Genomic DNA, 13,427 nt, shown 5'->3' with positions numbered 1-13,427 from the left:
AAGTGGAAAGATCTCAACCAGAAAACCAAACTCCTCATGATTCCTCACAAAAGGAACATGTTGTATTTATATGGACACCACAATATAATGCCATACCCTCATTTGAGAGTATGGTCAAAAACCCTTCTCCCAGGGCAATGTCTCTTTCAACACCATTCCCTTCATCTCCTATTCCACCTACCATCATACCACTGTTTGAGGTTATTGACATTTAGACTCGAAACAACCCCTCTCACCAACACATTACTGAGAGTATAACTTTAACAATAGCGATGTCTGAACCTGTTCAATTAGCTAACCCACAAACAGTTGAGGAGGTTACACCACTTGAATTTCACAAAATTCTTGTTGGTATTTCAAGTGGAGCAGCTACTACAAATGTCACATCCACTGATTTACATTTAGATAGTAGTTTCATTTCTAAGACTCCATTGAAGGCAACCACTGCTGTGGCTACCAAGATTTCCACTGCTGCAGAGGGAAGTCCCCAGAACCAAGACAAAGGGGCATCTGCTAATGATGATTTGGAGTCTATTCCTATCACAAAAGCAGATACAACACCTCTAGTGGGAATTCAGGTGATCCTATTAAGTTAGGTGATGAATTAAAATATAGAGAATTGACGGAGAGAATGACTTCCTTTGAAAATACTGTTGGAGAAACGAAAGATATGTTGAAACAAGTGTTGGAGGCTTCTAAAAGTCAGCCTAGTCATCAGCAAATCACCCAAGAGTTGTGGAATTCTGTGCAACCAATCTTAGCAGCTCAAAGGGAATTGGCTGAACTTCAACATAACTCACACATGGAATTGATCAGAGTTATGGTTGAGGCTAGGTACAAGGATACTCAGGCAGATATAAGGGGTATCAAAGAATCCCTTGCAAAACCCACTGGCACCTCCTCTGCACCTATCTTTGAAAACGAAGACCAAGATGATGCCAAAAAGGGGGAGAAAGATTCCATGAGAAAGCTAGATGTTGACCCCAAAGCTAAACCAAAGGGTCAGCCAAAACAAAAGCTAGAGTCTGCCAAAGACACTTCTGCAAAATCTTCTGAAAAATCTTATACTGGAAAGAAAAAGGGAATTGATGAGACCCTTAATAAACAGACAGATGAAGAGATTTTGGCAAAGCAGAAGAGAAAAGACACAGCAGAAAGCAAGGCAGATGTTTGGAAGCAGGAACAGGAGGAAAAGCTGAAAAGAGAAAATATTGGTACTTCTAATAGAAGAAAATCTTTTAGAAACAACAGACCACCAATTGCCACATTCCCTAAAACCACTGCTTCTTCTAAAAAGAATCAAACCACTACCACATCCAAACCCAAACCATCACCTAAAAAACCTCCTCAAAAGAAGCAGAAAATAGCTTCATCACCACCACCATCTTCCACAAAACCAACAGATCTTGACGCTACAAAAGCATCAGCAGATGTTAGGCCATCAATTGTTGAGACACAAGTGGTTTCAACAACTGTTAGCCAAACCACTGGTCCCATTCACTTTGATCCTCCACCATCAACACAACCACCACCAACACCCCAAAGATTCCCTTCACAATCAACCTTTTCACCTAAACCACCTTCTCCATTAAAAACTCCTCCTCCTCCAAAATATGCCTATGCAAGAAAAAGGAAATTTGTTGTACTTGAAGAAGAAGAAGAAAAATAAATTCCATCACCAATTCCTTTATCATCTGCTCCTACCCAAATCATTCCACCCTTATCATCTCCACAAACAACCCCACTTGATCATCCACCCATTGGTTACATGCCACATGTCATCCCTTTGGCAACTTAATATCCTCTGGAACAGCTTGCAGTCCAAGATGAAATGATACAATTCTACAAGATAGAGGATCCATCCAAAAGAGCCTTCCCATCTTTATATGGCTTCAGAACTCCTCAGAATCTAGATGAATATTTGAAGTTGAAAGCCAAACAAGCAGAGCTTATAGCAAAAGAAGAGAGTAAAGGGTTAGGAGACAGGAGATACCAAGGTCTGATGCAACATGGGCTTAGCAAAGTCAGGAAACTTGAAGACTTTTCTAGAGACCTCAGTAAATCCATGTCAAAGTTGCCACCAGATGCTGGTCTTCAAGAAGAATTAAGGGTTGATTATTTGGATCTCATCATGAAAACCAAGCCCTACAAAGCTAACAAGTCCCAATTCAAAGATTGGTCTCTTGATGGTCTCAAAGAAGAAATTAACAGAATTGAAATATTGAACAAAGATCCTCAAATGAAGAAATATGCACCAACTTGAATAAATTCAAGAAGGTTGATGTAGATGAGGCATTGAGGTACGAAAGAAAGAGAGCAGAGCTTGTTACTGCAGGATATGGGTCTGCAAGATCAATTGCAAGATGGTCAAAGCAGAATGTTGATGAGACCTATAAAAAATTAGAAGAGCTTAGAAGAAAGACCCAAAGGTTCCTCAGAAGCCAGTATACACTGAAACCACTGTTGGTAGGCCTCAATAGACCCATGCCCCTAAAAAACTGTTCTCATCATCTTCTTTACCCATCAGTGCCTTGAATCAATTAAAAAGGCAAAAGCAGATTGATGAGGAAGATGAGAAGAGGTATACTGAACATAGAAAAGAGGCCATCAAAAACCAACTTCAATTTGGAGTTGATGATGTTGCTAAACAACTTGCTGCTTAAATTGCTGACACTATCAAACAGTTGGCAAGCAGACCTCAATCCCCAAACTCATCTCAAATAAATCTTATCTCTAGAAAGCCATCAGATCCTAAAATACTAAAGTGGAAGTCTGACAAAGATACCCACGTATTGACTCTGCTCAGATCTGATGGTAATGTTGAAAAACTATCAAGGAAGGCTGCATATGGTCTGAATGCAGGTGACCTTCAAGATCTATTAAACCTTCAATTGATCAGGGATGAAGAAGACACAAATTCCTTGGATTTTGAGCTCCAATTCAAAGGGTAAATCAGGGAACTGTTGATGAGAAAATAAAGATCAAAGAATAATGAAGGGTTTTGGCATCATCTGTTCTAGGGGGAGATTGTTGGCTCATATGATCCTTCCTAAAGAATAGATGATACAAAGCCAAAACTGGTTCTGCAACAACTGATCCTAATAACAATGTTTTGAATTCTATTTCCCTCTAATGACAGTGGTATCCATCATCTGATGATCTCCAAAGTCTATTGATCTATAAAGACTGTTATGTGCAAAGCTCTAATGAAGTATAAAGTCTGTTGAAGACCAATCATCTGTTGAAGTCAAAGAACTACTCATAGTCAAAGGCCTGATCAACCTTTATGGAAAGCACTGCTCAAGCTTCATCAGTGGTTGAGCCCATCAGCGGATAGCATCATTAGTAGATAGATAATCAGTGTCTATTGTAACAGTGTTTATAATTATCAGTGTTTAGAGGTTGTTAAGATTGTTAGCTGTCACTGTCTAGGTGACGTCAGCCAAGATGCTACAGTGTTTAGGATAGTACTATAAATAGACAGTGCCTGTACTGTTCTATTAGCTCTTTCACACACTTGCATTTTGTACAACTAGCACTTATGAGCTCATGCTGAGGGGGAGATAACAATTCATGCATACGTTGAATCTTTTGTAATTAAATCATTCGACACAAAGTATTTATGATGAAAGCTTTTCTTTCGTTGTTTGTGTTATAAAGTTTTTCCTTCATTTCCATTGCAATTATCCTCTGTTTTCTTCTTTCATTAATCATTCTATAAAAACAACACAAACAAGTAAACTTACATCCTAACAGGGAGTGTAAACAATTATATAAGAGTTTTTCTTGAGGACAAGCAAAAATTCAAGTGTGGGGGTATTTTATATGCACAAAATACAACATATAAATCATATCAAATAAGGTATAAAACAACTCTTTTTTAGTACTAATGTTGGAAAAAGTGCGTTTCTTTGTTTACTTTTGATTTCCAGGATTAAAAGAGCTTAAACAGACAAAAGGAACAAATTAACAGTGAAAACCAACATAATTACGAAGAAAAGAAATTGGCACGCTATACCGACCCTCCAAGCTTCACCCCAAAGACAAAATAAGAAGACCAGAACCCAAGCACGGGGTCGTGCTAGCCGAGCATGGGCCTTGCCCCTACTCAAGAGTCCTAGAGAATAAAGTTAAACAGAAAACGACAAGGGACACGTGGCCGTGTCCCCTAAGCACGGGCCGTGGTCAACTGTCATATTCATAAATCTGGGTTCGAAACAAGTATAGAAGACATGGGGCCGTGTGTGCAAAACAGCTGACACAAAGGAAGGACACGGGGCCGTGCCTGGTAGGCACGGGGCCATGTGAAGCTACTATTTTCAGCTATAAAAGGAGGTGCTTGGCTCATTTACAAACCATCCCTTGGCAAACCACTTCTCTCACACTTGCCACCACTCCACTACCACAATACCACTTTCATCCATCATCCATCCTTAGAGTGTGTGCGTAGTCTAGGGATCCAAGATCGTTAGTAAGAGTTTATGTCAAACGAAGGCCATGCTTGGCTAATCTCGCACATCACTTGGTGAAGACAAAATCATTTATGTATTACTTTTGATTTCCTAGCTTTGGTAACTTTTTATTTGGGTTTGTATTAATGACTTTAATAGCTAGTTTTTTATATTGAAGGTGAACTTTACTTAATCATTTCTTCATGTTTCGTTGATTCACTCATTCGTGTCTTTACGGTCTATATAAAGCGCGTTAGCTGCCTGGAATGGGTTAGAAGGGTGGTTGGGTAAAGTTCTTTCCTCGTTCAATGTATAGATCTGCGTGGACCTGATACAAGCTTAGTAGGACTTTCCTTGAGGCAGATAGCATCAAATCAGGGGAAGTAAGAACGGCTTGTAATCCCTTATAAATTAACTACTATTAAAACTTTAAACCGGCCTTGCGGGACTGTATCCCTGCTGACTCAAACCAATATGGTCGAGGGTAGCGTTGCTTCCAAACGAGGGACATGCCACTTTTTGCATTAATAACTTACTTAATTATCTTTCATTAATCTGGCCTTGCGGGACTGTATCCCTGCTGACTCAGACCAATAGGCTAAGGGTAGCGTTGCCTCCAAAAGAGGGACATGCCACAATCACTAAGATAATCTCTTTAAAACCCCAAAGAAAGGAAATCATCAAAGGATACATAAATGACGAGTCAGATCCAAGTGATTCTATCTTGTCTATCTGTTTTACTTTATTTCTTTATTTTTATTTACTTATTTAAAAACAAAAACAAAAATTTTCTCTATATTTGGTTTGATTAGACGTCGATAATATTTTGGTATTAAAAGCTCTTGTGTCCTTGGACGACCTCGGTATCTTACCATCACTATACTACGCCAACGATGGGTGCATTTGCCCTAGCGTGTTGTAGAAAGTAATAGTTTTATATCGTGTTTTATAAATTTAAAGTTTGATTCATGGGTAAAAAGGTACTAAAAATACATTAAAAATTCGTACACGCTCTGACACGTCAAACCACTCCTTTCCAAGGGAATAGCTTGAGAAGTACGTGATCACCAACATTAAATTCCAACGGTTTGTGTTTTCTATCAGTGTAACTCTTTTTTCGGCTTCTAGCCTTGAGTAGGTTATCACGAATCTGCAAGATCTTGTCCGTTGTCTCTTTTATGAGCTCGGGACCGGTGATTTGAGCTTCTCCGATCTCTTGCCAATAAATAGGCAAACGACACCTACGACCATACAATGCTTCGAATGGTGCCATTTGAATACTAGCGTGATAACTATTGTTTATGAGAATTCTACCAAAGCTAAGTGTATACCCCGATTACCATCAAAATCGATTACGCAAGAACGAAGCATCTCCTTGAGGGTTTGGATAGTACGCTCTGTTTGACCGTCTGATTGAGGATGAAAAGCAGTATGAGTATCGAGAGTTGTATGAAAGGTTTGCCAATGGCGCGAGGTGAAGCGACCATCACAGTCAGAAAGGATGCCAATGGGAATACCATGACAACAAATGACTTCATTCGTGTTGATACGAGCCAATTTCTCGACTTTGTAGTCTTCATGAATGGGGAGGAAGTAAGCGGATTTGGTCAAACGATCAATGATTACCCAAATGCTATCATGACCAGACGAATTTCGAGGGAGTTTGGTGATAAAATCCATCGCTATACTCTCCCATTTCCAGACCGGAATCTCTGATTGTTCGAGTAAGCGAGAGGGACGTTGATGTTCGGCTTTCACCTTGGAACACGTGAGACATTTCGAAACAAACGTGGCGATATCTTTCTTCATACCGGGCCACAAATAAGACATACGAAGATCTTGGTACATCTTGTCTGCACCAGGATGAATAGAGTATCGGGACTTGTGTGCCTCCTTCATTAAGAGTTCATGAATATCATCACGGTTCGGCACCAAAACGCGATCGAGATAGTAAAAGTGTCGCAACCCCCGGCCCCTAATCACTTGGGAACGGGCGGCCGCGAACCAGTATCGGTGATTACCAATTTTGGAAGCGGAATTTACATTAGGACCGTAGTTCGGAAATATTTTATCAGAGTAAAATACCACATTTTTATAATATTAAATACATGGGAAATTCCTAAGTTTCCATTACAAACATGTTTATAGGGATAAACCCTAACTTATTGAAATAAAACATCTTCTTTATTTAGGTAACTTTTATAGCCACTTTTCTAATCCTTCAGTGTTGTCCAGCTGGCTTCTATTTGGCTTTCGCATTTTGTGACCTGAAACGCGTTTTTAAAACATTTTATCAGCAAGAAATACTGGCGAGTGAATCCCAATTTAATCAAAACAGGTTTTATCATTGTACAACATTGAGGGCGATCTCGCAATTACATTTGTTTATATTCCTACCTTAATTACCACCCACGGTACTGTCAACCCGACTTGTGGTCATGTTACTACTCACAGTGTAGTAACAAATTTTGTATACAAAACCCCAACATACCGACGATAATTGTAGAATCATAAATACTCAATCACTGTGAAATATAATTTAAAACATTGAGCTTTTGTAAAAGCAGTTTGCAAAAAGGTTTACAAAAAGGAGATTACTCACATTGCTACTTTAGGTATTTCCTTTGTGACTTCCTGGTTATAATCTATTAATTAAACAATGCACACGCGTTAGTATAATAACCCAATTTACATTAGTTATACCCTCCCTGAGACAGAAACTCCAACGACTGAGTCAGGCAGAGCCTCGACATGCGTTACGGAGCACTAGATCAATCGGGCAGCATGTCTAATACGTAACCAGGGGTTATGATACTTACATTGAGGCAGAGCTTCGCTATTTTAGTGGGTATAATACCCAAACATTATGTCTAGAATTCAGAACTTTAGAGAGAGAATCGAGTTTTGAACGAATTGAAAGTGAATGTTGATCGATCTATTTATAGGGCCTGACCAGGGGTCTCTCGCACCCTGCGATGGAGACAAGGTAGGCTGTCGCGGCCCGCGAGCTAGGCTGGCTAGGGCCTAGCCTTGGCCAGTCACGAGCATAGGTCGTCCGTGTGTCGTGCCACGTGGCGGGCTGGGGTTGCGCCACCAGTCACTCGCTTGCGCCCCGCGACAGACCTAGGGGAGTCTGTCGCGCCTCGCCAGAACCACCTGATTTTTGTTTTTATTTTATTTTTATAAAACTAAAGGTATTTTGGGCCGTTTCTCGCATACGGGTTGTATTTTAGGACGTATAGGGGTGGTATAATTATTTTAGGAGGGTTGTATAAAAGGATTCTATCAGATTTGGACAGAAATTGGCTTTTGGCACCAAACTTCATCTCGTTGTATAAGTTGTCCTCATTAACGGATGAGTATTGTGCCTCGCGAATGCGGTCTCGAAGGTTGTTTAAGATTTGGAAACAACAAATACTCTTTACATGAGTTTTTCGACTAAGAGCGTCGACCACGACATTCGCTTTACCAGGATGGTAACGAATCTCGCGGTCGTAGTCGTTGAGCAACTCTACCCATCGGCGTTGACGCATGTTGAGCTCTTTTTGTTTAAAGATGTGTTGAAGGCTCTTATGGTCGGTGAAGACCACACACTTAGTACCGTAAATGTAGTGTCGCCATATCTTTAACGTAAAAACAACCGCACTAAGTTCAAGGTCGTGGGTAGTGTAGTTCTTCTCATGTATCTTGAGTTGTCTCGAAGGGTAAGCGATAACCTTGTCTCATTGCATGAGAACACAACCGAGACCTTGGTTAGATGCATCTCAATACACGATGAAATCGTCGTTACCGGGAAGAACGAGAATATGAGAGTTGCAAAGCATGTCCTTGAGCGTTTGAAAAGACTCCTCTTGTTTGGAACCCCAAACAAAAGGTTTATCTTTTTTAGCCAACGAAGTAAGAGGAACGACGATTTTCGAAAAGTTGGAGATGAACCGATGGTAATAACCCGCCAATCCAAGGAACGAACGAATTTCGGACGGAGATTTAGGTGCAATCCAGTTCTTGACAACTTTGATTTTAGCGGGATCAACGTGAGTGCCTTTCTCGTTCATAATGTGACCCAGAAATTGAAATTCTTTGAGCCAAAATTCACACTTGGAGAATAACCTGTATAGTTGTTCGGTACGTAGGAGTTCGAGGATTAGAAACAAGTGTCACTCGTGTTCGTTTGGGGTTTTGGAGTAGATGAGTATATCGTCTATGAATACGATCATAAAACGGTCCAAGTAAAGCTTACACACCTGGTTCATCAAATCCATGAAGACCGCATGTGCGTTGGTCAAACCGAAAGGCATGACCACGAACTCGTAGTTACCTTATCTAGTACTAAATGCGGTTTAAGGAATATCTTCTTCAAGGACTCGAAGTTGATAGTAGCCAGAACGATGATCGATTTTGGAGAAATAAGTTGCGCCTTGAAGTTGATCGAAGAGGTCGTTAATGCGAGGAATGGGATAACGGTTCTTGACGGTAAGCTTGTTCAGTTCACGGTAGTCAATGCACATGCGGAAGGATCCATCTTTCTTTTTACAAAGAGGACCGGAGCACCCTAAGGAGAAGTACTAGGGGGTATAAAGCCTTTTTCAAGTAATTCGTGAAGTTGGCTTGATAGCTCTTGCATTTCTGAGGGTGCGAAATGGTAAGGGGATTTTGCAAATGATAGCGTCGGGAATGAGGTTAATGTGGAAGTCAACAGAACGAAGAGGAGAAGGACCGGGTAGGTCTTCGGGGAAAACGTCGGGAAAATCGCAAACGACAGGAACATCACTCATGCCTTTTCCTTTGTCCTTCTTTTCCACATGTGGGCAAGAAAAGAAAAGTACTCTTTGCACAAGTATTTGTTCGCTTGAGTACACGACATAAGTTTGAGATTTTTTGAGGGTTTCACACCGTAGACGTGTAACGAATCACCGGATGGAAGGGGAAGACGAATAAACTTCTCAGAACAAACAATTTCGGCACGGACTCTTCGAAGCCAATCCATGCCTACTATGATGTCAAAACTACCCAATTGCATGGGTATGAGATCAATCGAGAACTTGTGATCGTTAAGGTTAAGAGAACAATTAAGAAGGACATAATCGACGATTATAGATTTATCATTAGCGACTTCGACCGCGGAAGATTTTGGCAACTTAGAGCGTCTACACTTAACAAATTGTTCTCATTCAACGGATACAAAACTTTTATCCGCACCAGTATCAAAAAGACAAGAAGCATAAACATCATTTACAAGAAACGTACCGTTGATAACGCCATTATTGTTCTGCGCCTGAGCGACGGTGATGAAAAAAGCTCATCCACGAGAAGCTTGTTGCGCTTGATTGTTGTGTTGAGGACAGGCGTTGCTCAGGTTGTTTTGGTCGCGCACTTGTAGCAGGTGCGACTGTTGTTCGCTGGCGGCTGGTTGTGGTTTTGGTTTTGGGCCGGTGGTTGGGTTTGGTTGCCTTGTGGCTTTCAAACATTTCAGCATTAGGTGTTAAAGTGCCGAACCTATTGCATAAGGGGCAAAGGCGGCACAGTGTGTGGGCTGGGTGATGATAAATGCAAGTAACATGCTTGGGATGAGTCCTAGTGTAGGCTCGTTTAGTCGGTTCGGGATTTTAGGCTATGGCAAGTTGTTGTTGCGGTTGTGGTTGAGGAGGGTTTTGCGGAGTAATCGCCGCACAATTTCTGTTCGAAGCCTTCCACTTCTTACAGTTGGTGTTGGTTTGGTAGGTGGTTTTGATGGTGTGGGTTTGATGGTTGGTTCGGTGGTAGCTTGATGCACGGTCTTGGTTGAACCCTTTGTTTCGTAGGTTCCATCCAAGATCCGATTGTGGTTGAACTTGGCGGCGAGACGGAAGGTGTCTTCAAGGGTTTTGGGTTGAGCGGACTCAACAAAGTTTGAAACGGAGGGGGGAAGGGCTCATATGTATTTGGCTATGGCCTTGTCGGTAGAATCGACTTGGCCAGGGCAAAGGGCGCTAAGTTGCTTAAACCTAGCGGTAAGGCCGGTGTTGTCGCTCCCGACTTGTTTGATGTTCCAAAACTTATTCTCGAGTTGTTGGATTTCATGGTAAGGACAAAACTTGTTCTTCATGAGCTTCTTGAGCTCAGTCCAAGTTAATGTGTAGGCTGCATCATCACCACGCGCATTGCGCTCGGCAGTAGACTAATTGAGTGCCCTTGATCGGAAAACGTCGGTGGCGTTGGTGGTGCGAAGGTGTTCGAGACACCCACTTTGACGAAAAGTGAGTTCAATGACATCGAACCATTGGAACATCTTCGTTACTCCTTCTTCACCCGTAAACGGCATCGGGCTATAAGAGTTGAATTGCTTAAACATAAAGCTCGACTTGGGTGGGTCGACTTTGGAGTCGACCGAGGCATGGGGGGAATCGGTGTTGTTGGGGATAACCTTGGCTATTTGTTTGGCCATGAATTCATCATCTCTTTCTTAGACATCGAATCGGCGTTGGACTTGGAGTTCCTCCTTGAGTTCAAGTTACGGTTGGAAGACATCGAAACGATCGAAATAGGGGAAAAGGATGAGATTTGATCATAATGTGTTTAGAAAATAATGTTTGTTTGCATGAATGATTGTAAAAGTATATCGCATAGCACATAAGTTCACATAGTTTGCACAAGTATAACATGTATTCACATTGTCTAATCGCGAATAAAGACGATAAGGATTGTAAATTTAGTTTGTTCTCAAGTGTTGATATAGCTTTAGATTGCGAGTAACGTATGATTCGTGCTTCCATTTTGAAACCAACGAAGTATCAAGTATAAAACATATTAAAATGAATACGAAATAAAATAGATTCAACGTAAAACTTGGAGTGTCTCGGAACGAAACTAAGACTTTTCCAAAGTGATCAAAAGTTCTTTCGAGTTAGGGAAACATGCTTTGGCCTAATAGGTAGAACACTCTCACTGAGGAGCGGTTAACGGCATTCACCCTTCCGGTTACTATATGCCCCTAGTCGATCGAAAATTCGAGACTTTGGCGGGATTGAAAATCGAGGAGTGGGACTAGTTGTCAAGATGCGGGTTTCACCTATAACTTGGCAACATCGTACCCTAAGTGTGGTTAGTACTCACCGAATGGGTAAAGGGAATAAATTCAAACTCGTTGGTAAGGGTCTACTAGAGTATGAATGGGAAATTTCCATCAAGATGTGGATATCACTCCTAACTTGATGGCGTAATTTCGTGAAAAATCGAATAAGGCGGATTAAGGGATTTCACCAAAAATTGTGGGTTTTTACGCGTATTTTTGGTGAGATCGTCTCGTTTGTGTAATACGAGTGTCTTCATATCTTCATGTGTGTATTGTGTTTGCCTTATAAAAGGCATGCATAATCTAAGACAAAAGAATAGATAAGAAGCAAAAGAAGAAGAATTTAAACATTTAAAGCATGAAAATCAAGAATGGTCAAGTATGGGTACATAGACTATAGACTAGGTCAAATCATGGCAAGTTTTTCCTAATTCTCTATAGTTATGGCTCTGATACCAATCTGTCACACCTCAACCGATGGCGCCACGCCTCATTTAGCCAATTTTTTGTTTTATTGCATTTAGTCCCTGGACTTTTATATGTTCTTCATTTTATGCTAAAACTTTGTAATTTAACATGTTTTCAAGTATGGAAAGCGTATGTAAGTATAATTCATGTATCGTGAATGTATGTATGAGTAATTGCACATATAATAAGTATCAGTTTACAAGTAAACACGTATTTAACGATTGATTTGTAAGTATAACATGTATGTGTAAATTATGAATTGAATTATGATCAAAGTCTTGGAATACAAGATTGGAAATGAAATACGAATACAATATGGTTATAAGTTTCCAAAAATAGAAATACGATTACGCTTTCTAAATATGGAAAATACAAATGTGGAGCATTACATTTTTTACCGTTGTGCATTCCAACGGCTGTATAGTCGTTTGCTTTTAAAAAAACAATAATTTGATTTCTTTATTAAAATACCACTCTCACATTTTATTTTCTCACAACTCAAAAACAATCACAATCAAAGTACATACCTCAAACAGCATGGATAAACAAAACAAGGATGATGCTAAGAAAAAATGTTTGGCTAGTCGAGGGTAGGGTTCGAACCCGAGGGGATGCGTCTCGCAATTTCTGATTTTTAGTTTTATCAATTAGGTTTTTATTTTACTAGTTTTAAATTGTTGTAATTTTACTTATTTTAGTTTAATGTATTGCCTTTTTTATTTTAATTTAATATAATGTCTTTTTTTATTGTAATGTTATTTATTTTGTTTAAAAGTGTTTTAATTACTGATGCATAGTTTTTAGAAATGAAAAAGAAATGGACTCCCTAAGAGATGAACACTCCTAATGTTTGAGTGTAAATGGAGAGTGGAGTGAAGAGTCGATATGATATACTGTGATTCGTAGTGATGAAGAGTTTATCCATAAGATCGAGAAAAGTTAATGATAAAGGTATAAAAATATTATTTTATTGAAAAAATGAAAGAAAAACTAATTGTTTTCAGTGAAAATATATGAATATGGATAAGAAATTCATTGCGAATGCTCTTACACCGTTACAATATGTTACACTAGATATGTTAGTGACTATACTACATATGTTATGACTATATTTTTATATTGTATGCATTGATACATTCACTACATATTTCACTACTAATGATAGTTTAGTGTGATGGTGTACTAAGTGAACATAGTACTTTACTGCATGTATTGTTATTAGTGTTAACTTTTAATCTTCTCACTAACTTGGTAGTAATTACCATTTACAAAAGCATATTTGGGTAAAACAATACTTTTCTTTTAGATCATACATACGAAGTGGGCATGGTTTGGAGGCTTGGAAGTCTCTCCATGCCGGGCACACCGGCCCATCGGTGGCTTGGAGGGTGGCATGGATTTTTGGGCACTGGATTCTTCATAAGCGTGATGAAGAAGATGATAATGTGTTGGGTTGT

The 13,427-nt window shown here is 39.9% G+C and overlaps 1 protein-coding gene across 1 annotated transcript; it reads left to right on the top strand.

Moving 5' to 3' along the window:
* Nucleotides 1-631: 631 nt before the first annotated feature.
* On the top strand, nucleotides 632-1,669 carry LOC110914079 (pollen-specific leucine-rich repeat extensin-like protein 1). The gene has a single exon (XM_022158900.1). It carries the CDS (start codon nucleotides 632-634, stop codon nucleotides 1,667-1,669), a length of 1,038 nt encoding a protein of 345 aa, XP_022014592.1.
* Nucleotides 1,670-13,427: the final 11,758 nt, after the last annotated feature.

The sequence above is a fragment of the Helianthus annuus genome, chromosome 15 (genome assembly GCF_002127325.2).
Source record: "Helianthus annuus cultivar XRQ/B chromosome 15, HanXRQr2.0-SUNRISE, whole genome shotgun sequence".
NCBI classification, from domain to species: Eukaryota; Viridiplantae; Streptophyta; class Magnoliopsida; order Asterales; family Asteraceae; genus Helianthus; species Helianthus annuus.
This window is presented reverse-complemented; position numbering and strand designations above follow the sequence as displayed.